Here is an 18,176-nt window from a genome sequence, read left to right as displayed (position 1 = left end):
GCACTTATCACGAGGGCCCTCAGGGAGAGGAGTGGCCAGTCACCACAGGAGGTCGGGGTCATTTATTCCAAGGTGGGCGGGACAACAGGCTCTCTGAACTCCGTATTAAATGGGCCTGAAACCAGCAGCAGTGAGCACTGAGCCTCCTGCCACAGGAACGGGGCAGTCTGAAGTCGGCTTACTAGCAGGACCACACTCGGGACGAGAAAGTGGCCTGGGCCATTCGTCCATCTGAGTGGGAAAAGCCAGCATGGATCCGAAGGCCAAGATGCAAGATGGTGGAATAACAGGGGGAGACCCACTGGACGCTTAGGGGCCCAGATTCTAGGGTTTCAGTCCATGCACAATTTGGAAATTAAAACTACTTCTCATTTCTGGCTTACACAGTGAAGGGGCTGGAACTTCTAAATATTCTGTGGTCTCAATCCTTTTGTAAATGCAAATTTTTAGATTCAGAGTTGTAGTTTATAAGACATTCTATCAGGAAATGACCTAACACTTTTTCTACAGGTCAAACCCAATAAAAGATCAGTACTGTGTTTCAGAGTTCAAGATTTCTCTCCCCGGCAACGCAGCGACATACCTGACGCCGTGTAGCGAACCTGCCGCACTGCTGTGTTCAATTTGATGTCCAGGCCTTCTGCTAAGGCCACAGGCACGCAGGAGTAGCCATTCCTCACCGTCAGGTGGCTGCCAGTAAACTCAAAGTCATCATCCTACGCAGGAGAGAGAAGGACCTATTTTCACATTTTCTTAGTCTAACTTATGCCCTTTATACCGAGTTCTGTAAAATAACACTAAATGCAGCAGTTGGTGGAAACTGTCAATATGCTAATTAAAGAACAATCACTCCATATTCAGCCTCAGATGCCCCAGAAAACTGAAGGGAAAAGGAAAAAATGTCAGAATGTCCACAATGGCTATCTTTGGACAGTGAAATCAGGGCGGTTTCTTTCTCTCTTAGGTAGAGCTTTGATCACCAGGCCCAGACTATTCATGAGTGCTGGAGGAGGGAAGGAGGCTGATTCAGTAGACCCATACAATCAGAGATCTAGCTTTTGCTTGGTTTCTGAATGCATACAGACTTGGTGGGATAGCAGAGTCGCTATCCTGATTGCATCTTCTTCTACCTAACAGCAAAATCAGTTTTTATTCCTTAAGCTTACAGGTCTTAAAGTTGAGGAAGACTCCAAAACTAGAGACGGCTGAAGTAGAGAAGGCAATCTAGAATTATAAAAATTGGCCCAAGACAGTTAATATAGTAAAGTCAAGATTTGGCCTTAAAGAATTCCCTGACTTTTTAAAGAAATTTTATTTATTTACTTACTTTCAGAAAGAGGGGGAGGGAGGGAGAAAAATGGGAAGAGAAACACCAGTCAGCTGCCTCTCGCACGCCACCATCTGGGGACCTGGCCCGCAACCCAGGCCTGTGCCCTGACCGGGAATCGAATCAGCGACCTTCCCGCTCTACAGGACAACGCCCAGCCCACTGAGCCACGCTGGTCAGGGCCCAAATGATCTTATTTCTTTGAATTTACTGAAAATTCTTTTATATAGAGAAACTCTTGAGGCTACACAGTATTTCCAATTTCAAGAAATTCCTGGAGACAATGTACCGCACGTGTTAGGACTGAGATAAAAACACGGGCCAGCAGCAGAAGCCTCACTGCTCCTCAGTGACTGACAGGCCCGCTCCCCGGGCGACCAGTTCAAACCACCCACGTTGAAAAATGCAACACAGCAGCAAATGGACACAGACTGAAACTCCAAATGACAAATCAGTTACTTGCAAGGGTCTAATTTAGTATTTACTGCAAAACCACAAAGAAACTGGGAACTAACAAATTCAATCCTCATTGTAATTCAAATACTAAAGAACACCAAGGTATAATCTAAAGACTGAGAATCAAAATAATCTTATTAGGAAAATGTAAAACAGAAATATATAAGTAAAAATGTAATATTTACTTATATACAGTCAGTCTTGATTCTGGCTGAAGTCCGAGATTTAGAGACTGGTCCATTCAATTATTTGAGAAACACCACGACTTCTCACCAGCTGGAGGGTAGGCCGCCCCCACCACACTTAGTGATGTGGCACAAGACCGCATCACGTTCAAGGGTAAGAAGACAACATGAAGGGGACTATCCCTCTAAGTTGATCTGTAGATTCAATGCAATCCTAGTAAAAATCTCAGAAGTTATTTTTACTAGAAATTGATAAACCAATTGTAAATTTTTATGGAAACACAGAAGACCAAAAATAGCCAAACCAATTTTAAAAAAAGAACAAAGTTGGAGAACATTACTGGATTTCAAGACATACTACAAAGCAACAATAATCAACAGCGTGATAGTGTAATATGGATAAACAGAAAAAAGTAATTGTAAACAGACTCACACATGTTCACTGATTTTCAACAAAGGCACCAAGACAAATGAAGAAAAAGGACTGTGTTAGAACAATTAATTAGATAATCATATAGGAAAGTATGAATCCTACACTCACCTCTAAGTATACACAAAAATTAACTCGAAATGGATCACAGACCTAACATAAGAGCAAAGTCCATGAAAAACACTTCGTGAAAAAAACTGGAGAAAAATCTTTGCAAAGATTTGCAAAAAAAATTTCAGGATTTTACAAAAAACACAAAGCCTGAAAGTTAATAAAATAGGACTTCATAAAATTGAAAACTTTTGCTCTTTGAAAGATGCCATTTAGAAAATAAAAAAAGGCAAGTTGTAATCTGGTAGAAAATATGTGTAAAACATAAATCTGACAAACATGTAGGATCCAAATTTAAAGAACATAATGAACTCTCACAATTTAACAAGGGGACAACCAGATTTTTTAAACGGGCAAAAGATAGGAAAAGACTTTTCATCAAAGAACTGACACATGAATGGTGAGTACATCGAACATGCTTCACGTCAGGTCACCAGGGAAATGCAAATGAAAACCACGAGGAAGTATCGGGTGGCCAGAGCGGTAAAAACTGGCAGCACTAAGTGCTGAGGGTGAGGACATGGAGCAACCAGAACTTCAAGCATTACTGGCGGGTGGGAATGCAATTTGAAGAACAGTTTAGAAGTTTCTTATAAAGCTTTATAAAAATCTACTTTCCATAAGATTCAGCAGTTTGACTCCTAGACATTTATCCAAGAGAAAGACATGGACCAGCTTCACGCTCCTACCAGCTTCAGTCACTCACAGCCCGACATGGCAACGACCACATGTGCCAGTGAAAGGCCCATCTGTGACGTGTCCATGTAACAGACACATAACGGGCGAGTACACAACAAAAAGGAACAAAATGCTGACACACACAGCAATGAAGAACCTCAAAAGGGCAAGAGAGAACCTTTAAGGATGGTGAAAATGTTCTCTTCTGGACTGTTGTGGTGGTCCGTGACTACATAGTTTGGCAAAGCTAAACTGTTCACTTAAAATGGGTAGGCTTTATTGCATGTAAATTATCTTTCTTAATAAAGCTGTTGAAAAGCACACGTACAAAGTTTCTCTTAAGAGCCCTTTCCAAGGCATACAACAAATAAATGATAAAAATTTTTTACCTGATCCCAATGTTTAAGGGAGAGTGTAGACAGAGGTGTGGCATTAGCAAACTCAAGATTTGCAAAATGCCAATCAAGTATTTGTCGGTCTCTCGACGAAAGATACACGTCACTGCAAAATGAGAACAAGGAGCACAGGGTTATTAAAGGACTTTGCTATTATGCTCACTGGGCTGATGTGGGTGACCTCATGAGCATGTGACCATCTACACCTGGGACTGTTCCTTACATGAAGTTCTAAGTCAAAAAGTAGAACCTGATCTGGTTTTTTAATCCCTTTAGTAATGTGCCTAGGGCACTGCCAAGTTCACTACATAAAGCAAATTACAATCAGTCCTCATTTGTCTGGAAAAAAAGAGACTTTTTTATATGGTTACTTTGCATTATGAAAGTATATTCATACTAAAAAAAAGTTATTTTATAAAGAAAGCATGGACCCTGACTGGTGTGGCCCAGTGGATTGAGCACAGGCCTGCAAACCAAGGGATCACTGGTTCAATTCCCAGTGAGGGCACATGCCTAGGTTGTGGGCCAGGTGCCCAGTACGGGGCGCTCAAGAAGCAACCAAACATTGATGTCTCTCTCCCTCTTTCTCCTTCCCTTCCCCTCTCTTTAAAAATAAATAAATCTTAAAAAAAAAAAGAAGAAGAAGAAAGCATGGGCACTCCTGACTACAGAACAGAGCAGATGTACCTGGAGGCCAGAAGCAGTATGGAGTGCAGTATCAGCACATAAGTGTTCACTGTCAAAACCCAACGGAAATAAGAGTGTCATACTTTCCTACTCCCCAGAATTAGGGGAATTTGAAGCAACACCGCCTTCTAGGCCACGCAAAGATGACAATTTTCATTCACTACACTTTCATTCAAATAGCAGATTTTATGGAGAAATGCACTCCTAACAACAGTGTATTGGAGGCTCCAGGGCACCCTCACACACTGAAACGATAGAGCAGGGGAGGATCTGGGAGCGCTCAGGAGAAGCACAGGTGACCACTGAACAACTTGGGGTAAAGGGCACCCACACTGCTCTGCCCCGAATGTCTGGGTTAGCTTTCGACGACCCCAAAACCTAACTACCATTGGCTTACTGCTGGCAGGGAGCCTCACCAGTAAGATAAATAATCAATTAACACATATTTGTATGTTATATGTATTATACACTATAGTCTTACAATGAAGTAAGCTAGAGAAAAGAAAATTATAAGGAAAATATGAACATATATTTTATGCACTCATGACACAATTTTTCTAGATTTCTAGGCTATACAGTTGTCTGCACGTTTTTTTCAAATTGTTGAAATCTCAAAAAAAAATGTCCAATATGTTTACTGCAAAAACCCACATCCAAGTGCACTCGAGTGAGCAGTTCAAACCTGTGTTTTCAAGGGTAAACTGCAGTCCACACGCACAAGTACCTCCCACTCATTAAATAATCTGCCATCCACTCACTGAGCATGAGGAAAACCATGGCTCTTTATATTGAACAGAAAGAACAGTAAAAGCCGGCTCTCTGAACATCTGTCTGCTCTTCTTACCTCGGGGGATTGGCTTCCAGTTCCTGAAGTTTTTCTTCTAGCTTTCCTTGTGTTTCAGCTAACTCATCATATTCCTGATAAAATTAAGAGAACCAGTTGATCTGGACATGTCAGAGATCCACCTAGTTATTTACTCCACAACATGTCAGGGCCGGACCACATCTCTGCCCAGGTCATATCTACTCAAGGCCGGGTCAGGGCTCGGCGACGGGTGTTTCCGGAGACAAGCTGTAACAGCCTGGAATTAAGACCGGGGTGGGGGGCATAGCGACGACCGCTTCCCGTGCACGCACCGCGTCCCCAGATGGAATGAGCACCTTGGACCCCCTACGGGGAGTCAGCATTAACACCCTGTCACAGACGAGGCGTCAGGGAGCCCGAGGTCACGTGGCTAGGCGATCCTAGGTTACGGATTTCAGCCAGACAGTGTGACTCCAGATGACCTGAGTCCACGCTCATAATCATTATGCTAAACTGTCAGCGATGGACTATGCCAAAGGCTAAATGGGATGTAAGTAAGCTAAAGGATGGGATTATAAAGATGAAGTAGGAATTCTGTAGAAAAGTATATCCCAAACCAAGCTAACCCCATGGCTCCTGTGTATCAAACCGTTTTCTTCTTACTAGAGGCGCCTGTGATTGGCTAGCGGCGCTCTCCTGCCCAGAGTTTCTCAGGTCTGACTGTTGGGATTCCCAGTAGGACCAACCGGGCACGTAGGCACGCATACCACACCTTGCACAGGGCGGTCAGATCCCTGTGTTTGCTTTTCACTAAGAACTCGGCAGTGATATCTCTGGGTGGCTTGACTTCAGACGCTTCTTTGTATTGCTGATGGAGTTCTTTAATTTTCTCTTTCAAATTTACCATCTAAAAGGTAAAAACACAGATTTACCACTCCAGACAGCAACATAATTCATCTAAGTCCCGTGCTTTGGCTCCTTGCCTAGAACACTATTATATTGAACCAGAATAGGTCCTTGGAATTCCTACATACCTCTCCTACATCACGTTTTAGAACAGAGAAAAATCCTACATGATTCAATACAGATATATCACATCATGAGCAGATAAGATTGGTTCTGTGTTCCAAAACAAATGGTAGAACTAGAAGTGTCCCATTAATAAAAAAATTATATACACATGTACAAATTAATAATTTCCAGGGAAAACAAACCTCCGTGATTTGTTTTTTCAGTACGTGGAAGGTCAAGTCAGCACACAAAGCCCCTAAGGCGCCATTCCCAAGGTGAGCCGCAGGTGTCCGGCGGCACCACAGAGGACTGGGTGGCGGGTAAAGCGTGAGACAGGGCCCAGCCGCCCAGCCGATCCCCAGCCACTCCTTCCGTCTCGTCCGCTCGCGATCACGACGGAGGAGCGCTAGAGGCCTCTTCATTCAGCGATATGAAGAAATGAGACACAGTGAGCCAGGCAAGAGCCCGGTCATAAGATGCACCCAGATTTTGTGTGACGACCCCCATGGGGGCTGTCCCACTTCGTATTTCCTCCCTGGGCTGGTGGTGTATTTGCAGCTGGCAGGATGAGGAGAAACAAACAGTGTCCTAGTCTGGTGCCAGGGCTCTGGATGGTGGCGGCAAAAAGCTTTCAACAGATACAACATTTGGCACAAGTGAAATAATCAGGGCAATGACTTGTTGTCCTGGTTGCTGACTGTTGTCCTGATCGGGGGAGCCTGACCCCTGGACAGATGGTTTTCCTCTCGTCCCAGAATTCAGTAGAGGTCACTGGGTCAGCTTTGCAATAGCCAAAGGGAACCTGACACAGTTTACCAGTAATGCCACACTGAAGACTGATGGATGAACAGTACCTTTTTTCTTTTTAAGATTTTATTTTTATTTTTAGACAGAGGGGAGGGAAGGAGAAAGAGAGGGAGAGAAACACTGATGTGCGAGAGAAACATCCATCAGCTGCCTCTCGCACGCCCCCAATGGAAACCTGGCACACACAACTCAGGCATGTGCCCTGACTGGGAATCGAACCTATGGCCTTTCAGTTTGCGGGATGACACCCAATCCACTGAGCCACGCCAGTCAGGGCTGAAACGGTGCCTCTGAATAGTCATTTTTTCTTAAGAGTAAAGAGTCCCAGGGCTTTTTAAATTTCTAAATTAAGAAGGGGTGTCCGACATGCAGCCCAGGATGGCTATGAATGTGACCCGATACAAAAATCGTAAATTTACTTAAGACTTTTTTTTTTGTTCATCAGTTTTCATTAGTGTTTGTGTATTTAATGTGTGGCCCAAGACAACTCTTCTTCTTCCAGTGTGGCCCAGAGATGCCAAAGGCTGGACACCCCTGAAGACTTTTTTCCCCCTATGTACCTTTAGCTATAAGGAAAATAAACAGAATTTCACCTTATTAAGAAGCTCTTTCAATTCCTCCTGAGTTTTTACTATCTTCTTCCAATGTTCAATCTGCTCATCTTTGACGTGCTTTTCTTGTAACCTACGAGAGACAATCGGTGTGCCCTGGTCACACAGCCAGCTTTGCGACGTAAGACTGGTATCCATCAAAAACATGCAAGAGTATCAAGGCCCACTAAAATTTCTAACACTTTGGAATAAGAAAGTTGGCAGGTGGCAAATTATTTTCTAGGCTGTTAAATACAGTTTAATGCCATAAAAGTGGATTTCAGTATTGAGAGGGGCCTTATGTATCACATAATTATTTTAAATGGTTTTACTGTCAGATTTAACTATTTCACATAAGAATAAGCGAAAATTAGCTCAAATGAGACTTGATGGAAAACTTAGAACAAAGAAAGCCAATCTCTGAAGGGAACTCGCTAGACAACAAGCAGTGCCCGAGTACTCACTGAATGACCACTTCCAGCGCCTGGCCGAGGGACACGGGCTTGTTATTGAGGACATTGAAGTCTAGCTGGTGACTAAGGTACGATGTAGCTTCTAGCAGTCGGTTAAACTCTTGCTCTACCATTTCATCTTTCTCTTTAGGAACCTGAAAAGCCGAAGTATAGCAGAGTTGGTCCTTATGAGACTAAACACAACCATCCACGAACAAACGCTGTATAGATTAAAAGGTCAAAACATGTATCTCAAAGGAAACCTTTGAGGACAGTGATTCAAACTTTCTTTTCTATGAAGGGGTCAGTCCCACTAAATGAACTATGACACGTTCTTGGCATTGTTATTTCCCTCTTCGCCCGATTCTGCACTCCGAGCCGGGACTCCGCCTCTGTGAACAGCCCCCGGGCTCACACCGATGCTGGCTGGGGTTAGGGGGAGTTGCCGTGCACTGGGAAAGCTGGGCGGACATGCACACAACAGCTAGAACAGTCCCAGAGAACAAAAACTGTCAAAACACCTGAGGACCTTCCAGAAAAAGGGCAAGACGGACAGACAAGAAGCCTGAAGTATCTGCTTCCTCTCAAAGATGACAGAATTTAAGATGGGAGCAGGGAACACAGAAGTGAAACTCACGGTTATTAGTAAGCTGTTAATTTGCAGAGTGATGATGTTCTAAAGCACCAGTTACGTTCAGAGTTGAACTTCCAAGCTCAGATTGTGAGTGACTGAGGTACAGGCCTGCTCACCATCGTGGAGGAGGAGGACACACTGCGGAGCAGGGCATCGAGCTGCAAGACCATCACTCTCCTGCCCCCCTGTGCCCTGCCCGCTGACACCGACACCGTCAGCCAATCTGAATCCCTCTGCCGCTGCTCAATTCAGCCCCAAAGCAATTCATGACGGCAGCGCAGGGAGGAAGAAGCATGTCTAATGCAAACATCTCTTGCCATAAGCTGGGCATCAACTGGGAAATGAGACTTAAAATATGAATTTCACTTTACAGTCAACCTAAAACTGGCAACGAGAAAACAAAACACTGAAGTTCTTATAAACACCAAGGCCAAGGAGACGTGATCCTTTCCGAGCAGCGGTAACTGGTCATGGACAAGATCGTCACAGTAAGACTCTGCCTCTTAGTTTTTGTCCTTCCCAATTAAACAGATATTTTTGACGCACAAGCCTCTGCCCCTTCACTGAAAAATCACACCAGCGACACTGTATGAGCCAGGGGGTGGCAAAAAGAATGCAGCAGGAAGTACAACGTACACCAAAAACAGAAAGGGGGAGGGACTGCAACTGTCCTTTAAAACTGTAAATACGATGGATGCCACAACTGATTCAGTCAAACGTGTATTTTAAAGCATCAGGTTCTAAAAGATCACACATAGGAGAGATCAGGAAATCTTTATGAATTAGAGATTCCTCCTTAGCCTCAGAAATAAAACCCACCAAGAATCTTCTGACTTATGTAGAGAAATAAGGCAGAGAATCAGGCTTCGGATGCTTGGTGCCATTTATGCATCGGGGTGGTCGGTGCCTAGGACTCAGGGAGCAAACCCATATGACCACCTATCCAACCCCACGGCCAAAGAAAGGCGCTCTTGGTGACATCGCTGCCTGTTCTGACTACACAGCTGTCAGAGCTAATGAAAGAGACCATCTTGTCGGGAAGGTCATTTACTTGCTCATCAGTTACTTTTCCTCATCGATGTGATGGTCGTGATACTCAAAGCAATGCTGAAGTTTTGCTTGGTGTAATTCCTGCAATGATGCTACAAGATGGTTCTGGAAACTCTAAATTTGGTGTACCTTTAAAAAAGGCAACAATTACATTTTCAACCAATATCTACAGTTCTGAGATATTTTTTTAATAAAAAAACCCCAAAAAACCTCACCCAAGGATATGTTTGATTTTTTTTTTTTGAGAGAGAGAGGAAGGAGAAAGAGAGAGAGAAAAGATCTCTCTCCTATGAAAGAGAAAGAGAGAAACATCGATAGGTTGCTTCCGGTACACGCTCCCACTGGGGATCAAACCCACAACGTTTTGGTGCACAGGACAATACTCCAACCAACTGAGCCACCTGACCAGGGCTACAGTTACGAGATCTTAACAGATCAGGGATGCCATGTGCATGGCTACACATGGAGTACGAAGAGATGGTATTCCTACATGTGGCTTCTGAAATGCCCGGCAAGGGCATGCCACAGCAGCAAGAGGGACGGCATCACCCACGCCTCTCCAGGAGGGCAGGGTGTGCCAATACACGAGGGTGAACATGGCACAGACTACAGCTCTTCCAGCGTCAACCAGATGGCTCGCTTCAAACAAGCTTTAACCTTTGCAGCTAGGGTGACAGTCACACAGGGAAGCTCACACTGAAAAACACGCAGTACTCAGGCTCAGAAACTGGCGTCCAGGGTGGGTAGTGGAGAAATATTTAAAGGGACACTGTCAAGGTTACGGGGACCAAATCTGACTTTTTGTTTCTTCCCTGTTTGCTGAGCCGCCCACTTGATTCATTACCCTTTCTCCTTCAGTCCACCCACAATCCCCACAAAAACCTGACTTTTTACATGCGCTTTCAATGACAAAAACTCAAATGGCACCAGCCCAACATACAGGTGCAAATCTACAACAAACCCGTGTGAGCATGTGACGGAGAGGGCCTTTGGAGGGAAAGACTTAAGTTTTGAGCTCCACGGCCACATGCTGAAAGTCCTAACCCACCTTTGCAAATGCTCCCCCTTCCACCTCCAGAGACTCTCTCTTTGCTTCTCAGCAGCAACTGATCCTTCTACTTCACCCTGGCTAATGTGCCTTGTCTCTGTGTTACTGGAATATGCATGAGTAATATGCTTGGGGCAAAACGACTTTGATTTTAAAGGCAGTTATTATTGCTGATGCTCTTGAGTTCACAAGACACCTGGAGTCACTAGAACTTAAGCTCCTTGAGGGCAGAGAATACACCTTCAGTGCGTAGAACAGGGCTTAGATTTTGGCAAATGTTCAATAAAATCCTGTTGACTGACTGACTGTGATTTGCTTTAAAATACTCCAGGCCCAGAAGGGGGCTGGACAGATGAAACAAGACTGGAATGAAAAAATGGAAGTCCACTACAGGCCTCTTTCCACTCCTGTACACTCCTGCAAATTCCCGCAACAACACGTTGGGAAAGACTTACTCGTGTTCAAGCCCCACTACGCTGCGGCGTCTCCCATCGCAGGGGGTGTCCTACTTTACTCTGTACCCTTTGCAGACAGATCTTCGCAGAGCAGTGAAAACTTACTGAATTGCTGGGTTAACATCCACGTCATCATTTTTTATCCCTCATTCTATTTTGTTAATTCCGCCAGAGGGTGTGCCCTCACCCCACTCCACGCCCCCAAAACCACGGGAGGAAATGTGGGTCCGGAATGGGGGAGGTGGGAACCAAAAGGCATTCCTCGAAAGTCTGCCTTCTCTGATATGAACCCCATAAAACTTCAAGGTATACAGGAAGGGGTAACAATGTCCTTGGGACCTGAAATTGGAATCTTACCAGTTTTAGTAACAAGAGCTAAACTGCCATATACAAAGCAAATCTTCTCTTCCTCGGGACTGTACACACCCTTACTCCTGATAGGGAAACTGGTAAAAGGTCTACTGAATACAAACTTTTGAATTTCGCTCACCTGTGAAAATCAGGTGACTCACGCAGTCTAAGTCTGTCATATAGTTGTCAAGTACTATCATTTTCTCATACTGAGTACCACTTCCACGCTGCTGCCACACTAAGCAAAGGAAGCTCCTATGCATCGGGGTCAACGAATGCCTGCCACAGCATCAGCTAAGTACCACCATTCGGCTACTGGCCCATTAAAACCTGGGCCTACAAACACAAAACTGAGCTCACGGGAGCACACACAGTGAAGCACACGATGGGAGGCACAGGACAAAGGAAGGAAGGATCGGGTGTCAATTACACAGGTCTCTTGGAGTCGGTGGCCACAGCTAAACAAAAAGATTAACTGTCCAGCTAGCCTTCATTAAATGCCTGAAGATTAATGCTTAAACAGGCAGATAAATCTGCATATATGCAATAATCATCCTTTCCTATGTGGTTCAGACGGAACAATCAGAAAACACCACATCATTTCTGCCCTCAGTTTATATGTATATGTGCGTAAATTCATTCACCCACACGTTTTCCTCAAAAATGTTTTCAATTGAACCCACAAAATCTGGAAAAGTTCTGTTCATCCTCAACTTACAGCCTGTCCGTTGGCTTCATAAAGTGGGCATTTCTGCTTGATCTTGGCCAGCTCCATGTTCACCTGTTTGCTGACGACGGCCATGGGGTTCCCTCCTGGAAGGGATTCAGACGGTTAACTCAGCACACCCGGGAACAGAGAACAAAACCTCAAGCAAAAACATTTTTACTCAAATTTAACATACTTGAAGCTTGTGCAATATATATTGAAAAAAAATTGCCCAAAGTAAAACAAATGTGTAAGCATAGAACAAAAAATTACCTATAAACCCACAAAGTTAGTTAACATTTTATTACAGATCATTCTAGATACTATGTGCATAAAATTTCAGACCTATACATATACAAAAGGATAACACACATTGTTTTGTAATGTTTTTACAATTTAATAATGAACTGTGGACACCCTCAATATGGATGTATAGTTCTCATGTGTAACAATTTCATCTTCCAATCTGTGGTTTCTAATGTTCTGCTACACTGCATTAAAAATGCTCCGCCCTGGCTGGTGTAGCTCAGTGGACTGAGTGCGGGCCTGTGAACCAAAGGGGCACTGGTTCAGTTGTCAGTCAGGGCACATGCCTGGTTTGTGGGCCAGGTCCCCAGTAGGGAACGCTTGAGAGGGACCCACACACTGATGTTTCTCTCCCTCTCTTTCTCCTTCCCTTCCCCCTCTCTAAAAATAAATAAAATCTCCAAATACAACATGGTCCACTACTTATCTTTCTTAGGATAATTTCCCAGAACTGGACCTGCTAGGTTCAAATGTCTGCACGATTTAAATTTTGTACATACTGATATATCCTTTCAGAAAAATGACTTTTTATCTCTCACCAAGAATAGTATCCCAAGCTAATATATTTTAAGACAGCATCTATGGCTTTAAAATATGAGTTTAAACAATCTTATGAAAACTTATGAGTCTCCGATGTATATTACAGCACAGAACCACTTACCAAGACCTGTTACTACCATGGCTCCAAGATCAGCTACATAGTTTCCTTTGCGAAATGTGGCAACTCGTCCACCTACACGATCCTGTTTTCAGAAATTAAATAGGTAAAATCATTAATTCTATTTTAACCACGAGAAACTGGCATGATACCATCCCAGGCCTCTGTCTTTTGTAATTAAAAGAGAAAGCTATAGTTTAGAGTTCAGTTCACATGGAATGCAGTAAATAGCACTGTGGGCAAAAGACCAAATGAAGTTTAAGTGGAAGACTATTTGAGGGAGAGGTAGGTAATGAATGACATACAAAAAGGTATGGAATTATGATGTGAAGTAGGAAATAATTTGATAGAAGACATATTTAGTTATAGCTACTGTTCTCTATCCAGCTGTCTCTAATACCACTAATGGATAGGCAAGCAAGGACCACACATATTGAAAAGATATGTTAAAAAATTCTAACACCAAATGTCATCTTTCTACCACTGAGTTACGACGTCTTGCCCGCCAGTGCCCCAAGTCAGCGGTGAGCGATCTGACAGGTGACTTCTTTGACAAACAGTTCTCCAGAGCAGACCCATGTCCAGGGGCAGGGTGTCTAATGAGCCGAACAGTCTCTCTCATTCCTGCCCACAGGCCCAGGTCTATCTCTGCTCACCGGGGACTTTCAAGTAGGGGAAACCTTACTTAGCTGTAGCGACATTTCAGTCATGGATAAATATGGGCATACAAACTCCAAGCAAGCAAGCAAGCAAACTATCAAAACAAAACAGAAACCTGTACACTGGACTGAAGCCCCACAAGGGAAGGATCACAATCACCCCACCATTCCTTACAGCACTGTCAGCACACAGGACGCAGAGGGCACTGTTTTCTGAATTAATATTTTTAGTAAGACTGTATCAGGAACTGTTTACTTTTGATTTCCCCATATTTGAAAAGACTATTTTTTTAAATTAGCAATTTATAGAAAGCAATTTGGATGGCATTAAACATTTTGAAAGCTTCTATAAAATTCTAGGGTGTCTAGGTCACCCTGAGAAGTGTTTCTTCAAACAGTGGGAGTCCAGGGAGGCCTTTAAGCCACTGGAATGTAAGTAAATCTTGAAATTTGCTCATGAAGATAATTCAAATAGTAGCAGCCTAACGTGGTGTTCTTTTTCCCACTCCGAGCCATCATCCCTTTCCTCCTTTAGTTTCCATTCTCTCTCTGGGACTAATGAGAAGGGAACCAGTATCCTGGCTTCATCAGGCCCTAAAATACGGCTGCTGCCTGGGAAGCAATCCCTTTTCCTTGACTCTCAAACAAGGAACACGGTGCACTCCGCCCCACTACTGAAACACTGCCTCCTGCAGAGGATGTGTGTCCATGCAGGCGTGACCCGCAAACATCCATCAGAAGATACACGGATCATTTACAAACTCTAAATCCTCCCTGAGCACTTTTTCAAGCTTTACTGTCAAAAATGCTTCCATGTAAGTAACACTATCCAATTGCTTTGCTTTGAGTATTAATACAATTAATGCAGTTTAAATCAATTTGGTTTAGTTCAGGGAAGCTGGATGATTTATTAATTTGCAACAAATAACTTCCTTACATTTCCTTTAGGTCAGGTTTCTAACCCCCCAATAAAATTCTCACCCGAGCTTCCAGAAGCGTGACGTCCATCCCAAAACTCTGTAACTGACGAGCCGCTGCCAAGCCTGAGACTCCAGAGCCTATGATAATGACCTTTCCTGTCTTTTTAGCTAAAAGCCAAAACAAACAAAAATCAGAATGTTTCGTTGTAGGTTTGAATTTGTATTTATGGTGTTTTATCATGAAAACCTCCTAACGTGTCACGATGCTTTACAAAGTAAACAATTCAGAGTTATTTTCAAAATACAGCAACTATCTAAATACAAATTAGCAAATACATAAAATTTATAAACTTTAATTTGATGTTGAAAATTTATCAATGAAATCCTTTCTGTTGGGATTTACTTTCTGACTTTTCCCAGTCCCCTGCTCCAGGACCTGCGGCCCCCGGCTAACTCACGAGAGTGAGCCGCTTCACAGCCTCACAGTCACACGCGGGCGGTCTGCCCAGCCGCCCCGCGTACCCTCACAGCCACTTCCTTTGAGCGCTGGTTCTGTACTTTGCAGTATCCCCTTTGGAGGAATTACTAAAGCATCAAAAAAAATATATATTTTAAAATAATAAAAAAATATTAATTCTCAAAATATCCCCATCTCCTGGATTCCTGGCAGACATTATCTCAGATCATGAAAGAGGACTTTACAAAATAAAATAGTATTTATAAAATAAAAATGCAACCTTTAGCAGTATAAGAAAACTGGCCAATGAGGGAATATCTCAAACCTCCTGCTTTCATAAGTCACTTCTCTCATTATCAACAAATTTTATATTTTAATTGAGTTCTTAAATTGGAAGCCCAGTACCTTTTACTAAGTACCTTTCAAACCAGAAATTACAGGAAATGCATACATGAAGAGATTTTAATTTTGACTTATAGGATAAATGTGGGAATATTTTGAGTCCAAATATAGATTCAGAAATCAAAATAAAATGCTAAGAGCCTCCTGGAAATAAAATTGAGCCCTAGAAGCACAACTCAGAATTATCAAGTGCACCGGCCCGGCCCTTACTCGGTAGGGGCTTGATCCTCTTGTAGATGCCGAAGTTGATGAGCCCGTGGCGCTCCAGGTAACTGTGCACTCGGTGGACGAGCACAGTGTCACCTACAGGATACACGGATTTAAAAACATGTTTACACTTTTAGCAGTTTAAATGACAAATTCTTTAACTCTTCTATTTCCCCATCACAAAGTCATTCTACACATCTTTTCCATAAGCTGCAGGTCATGTGACTCCTTTAGATAAGTAATTCTTAGAACCACAAGCCTGTGAGGTAGCACAAAATGCGTATCACATAATTAGGAATTTAAGAATGACATTCCATTACAGGTGAAGTGAAAGTCAAAACCAACGCTTTTTAGTGTAGTACTGTGCTCATTTACTTCGGCAAAACCTTTACAGGATTTCGTTGGTGGCAAATGGGAAGTGGGAAAGCCAGAGAGCCAGTCAACGGAACGCCAACATAGCACTCCGTGGATTAACGCTGGACACGGGCCTGGGGACATTATTAGCCATCTCCTAAACTCACTCATCTGTCAATGCCACTTAAAAACCAGGAAAATAATTACAAACATACAAAATAGCTTTTCTATAAGGCTCATTTTTACACAGTACAAGGTGAAATAAGAGGAAATATGAATCAAAAAGATTCATTACCAAGGAACCATGGGGCTCCTGGAAGGAAATACCAACGTTCGCAATCTAGTCCGACACCAGTGGCTGAACACGTGACTTACTGTTGTACGGTGCTTCCAGCTGTTGCAGAGTAGCCTCAAAAGTCAGCTGTATCTTTGGATTATCCAGCCACAACTGCAACTGTATGTAAATGATAGAAACTGCATTTCATTCAACTAGATTTACACCATCTGACCACTTTAAAATATCCTTTTAACTTTTAAGGCCCCAAAAGTGGGCTTTCCTTTCACTGAAAACAATGAGGGTTATATTCCTGACAGAGGAACTAATGAAACACAAAACCATTCCAAATGAGCAAATTGTTGAAGAAACTGGGAGATATTTAACCTAAAAAAGAAAAAACAAAACCCTAGTAACTTTCTGAGATCACACAGCTAGCTATAGGCAGGGAGCAACTAGGATTTAAACCTGGATTACATGACTCCAGAGACAGTGAGTAGGTAAAATCCACAAAAATCAAATTATCAATTACATATACAGGGGAGGTAAAAAAAGAGACGCCAAGGAAAACTCCTCAGCTTTTGGTTTGCACAACTAAGTAAATCAGTATGCCACTCACTGAAAGAGAAGATAATGAGTTTAATTCCAAGACAACCAAGCCCTGGTCAGGTAGCTCAGTTTGTTAGAACACTGTCCCGATACACCAAGGTTGCGGGTTTGATCCCTGGTCGGGGCATGTATAAGAATTGACCAATGAGTAAGTACAATAAGTGGAACAACAAACAATGTTTCTCTCCCTCTCTCTCTAAAATACAAGGCAGTCATGAGGAAACTGGGGATCAGAGGAGAGAGTTATGGTCTACAGCAATTTGCGGGTGACAACTGATGCCCAACCCAAAGTATATAGAAGAGGGGTCCTGGAGGAAAAACAGGAGACAGGAGAGACCTTAAGCAACTCCAACAGGTTCACATAATGGCCTGCTGCTCCAAGGATGAGCCTACAAAGCAGTCAGAGACAATGACCAGGGAAGCAAGAGAAAGACTATAACACTATATTAAGCTAAGGGAGTAGTGTGTTTAAGGAAAAAGGAGCCCTGGCTGGTGTGGCTCAGTGGATTGAGTGCCGGCCTGCGAACCAAGGGGTTGCCTGTTCGATTCCCAAGAAGGTCACACAGGCCAGGTCCAGTAAGGGGTATATGAGAGGCAACTACACATTGGTGTTTCCCTCCCTCTCTTTCTCCCTCCTTTCCCTTCTTTCTAAAAATAAAATAAATAAAATCTTTAAAAGAAAAAAGGAGTGGCCATTTACCTTAAATACTGCTGAAAAAGCAGTAAGATGAGAAGTGAAAAAATAAATACTGTGGTACAATCAATGAGCTCTAACATTTTCCCTTCAAACTGAATATATATCTTCAAAATGCAAGACCAACTACACCAGCAGATTTAAGCCTTAACTAAAACCTAACACAGACTGTTCCATACACAAGTTTCAACAAAGAAGAAATCTGGTCATGTGTAAATAAATCCAATGAAGAAATATAAACAAATTCATATGCATCTCTACTTCTCTCTGGGGCCACTGTCAAGGGGAAATGGAATTCCTCAAGCACACTCCAGGCCCAAGCGCCTCACCCCCAGCCTGAGCCTCCTTCCTCCTTCCGTCCTGTGAACCGAAGCTCGGGCCATCAATGAACACCGCCCTCAGATGAAACACACAAACAAACAGAGACAATTTCGTCTCAGAAAATCCACTTCGATCGA

At 43.1% G+C, this 18,176-nt stretch overlaps 1 protein-coding gene across 2 annotated transcripts in view; it reads right to left on the bottom strand.

The window, feature by feature from the left end:
• Nucleotides 1-18,176, bottom strand: part of KDM1A (lysine demethylase 1A) — a 46,113-nt gene that overhangs the window by 5,946 nt on the left and 21,991 nt on the right. For both annotated transcript variants that reach the window (XM_028513773.2, XM_028513776.2), the window contains 11 exons: nucleotides 16,517-16,595; nucleotides 15,791-15,883; nucleotides 14,783-14,889; nucleotides 13,146-13,227; nucleotides 12,191-12,285; nucleotides 7,947-8,089; nucleotides 7,486-7,576; nucleotides 5,847-5,981; nucleotides 5,114-5,187; nucleotides 3,577-3,688; nucleotides 584-716 (listed from right to left, as the gene is read on the bottom strand). In XM_028513773.2, coding sequence (XP_028369574.1) covers nucleotides 584-716; nucleotides 3,577-3,688; nucleotides 5,114-5,187; nucleotides 5,847-5,981; nucleotides 7,486-7,576; nucleotides 7,947-8,089; nucleotides 12,191-12,285; nucleotides 13,146-13,227; nucleotides 14,783-14,889; nucleotides 15,791-15,883; nucleotides 16,517-16,595 — 1,144 coding nt within the window. The remainder of the gene's footprint in view (nucleotides 1-583; nucleotides 717-3,576; nucleotides 3,689-5,113; nucleotides 5,188-5,846; nucleotides 5,982-7,485; nucleotides 7,577-7,946; nucleotides 8,090-12,190; nucleotides 12,286-13,145; nucleotides 13,228-14,782; nucleotides 14,890-15,790; nucleotides 15,884-16,516; nucleotides 16,596-18,176) is intronic.

The sequence above is a fragment of the Phyllostomus discolor genome, chromosome 5, assembly GCF_004126475.2.
Source record: "Phyllostomus discolor isolate MPI-MPIP mPhyDis1 chromosome 5, mPhyDis1.pri.v3, whole genome shotgun sequence".
NCBI classification, from domain to species: Eukaryota; Metazoa; Chordata; class Mammalia; order Chiroptera; family Phyllostomidae; genus Phyllostomus; species Phyllostomus discolor.
Note: the sequence above shows the minus strand (reverse complement) of the source record. Positions and strands in the feature narration are given on the sequence as shown.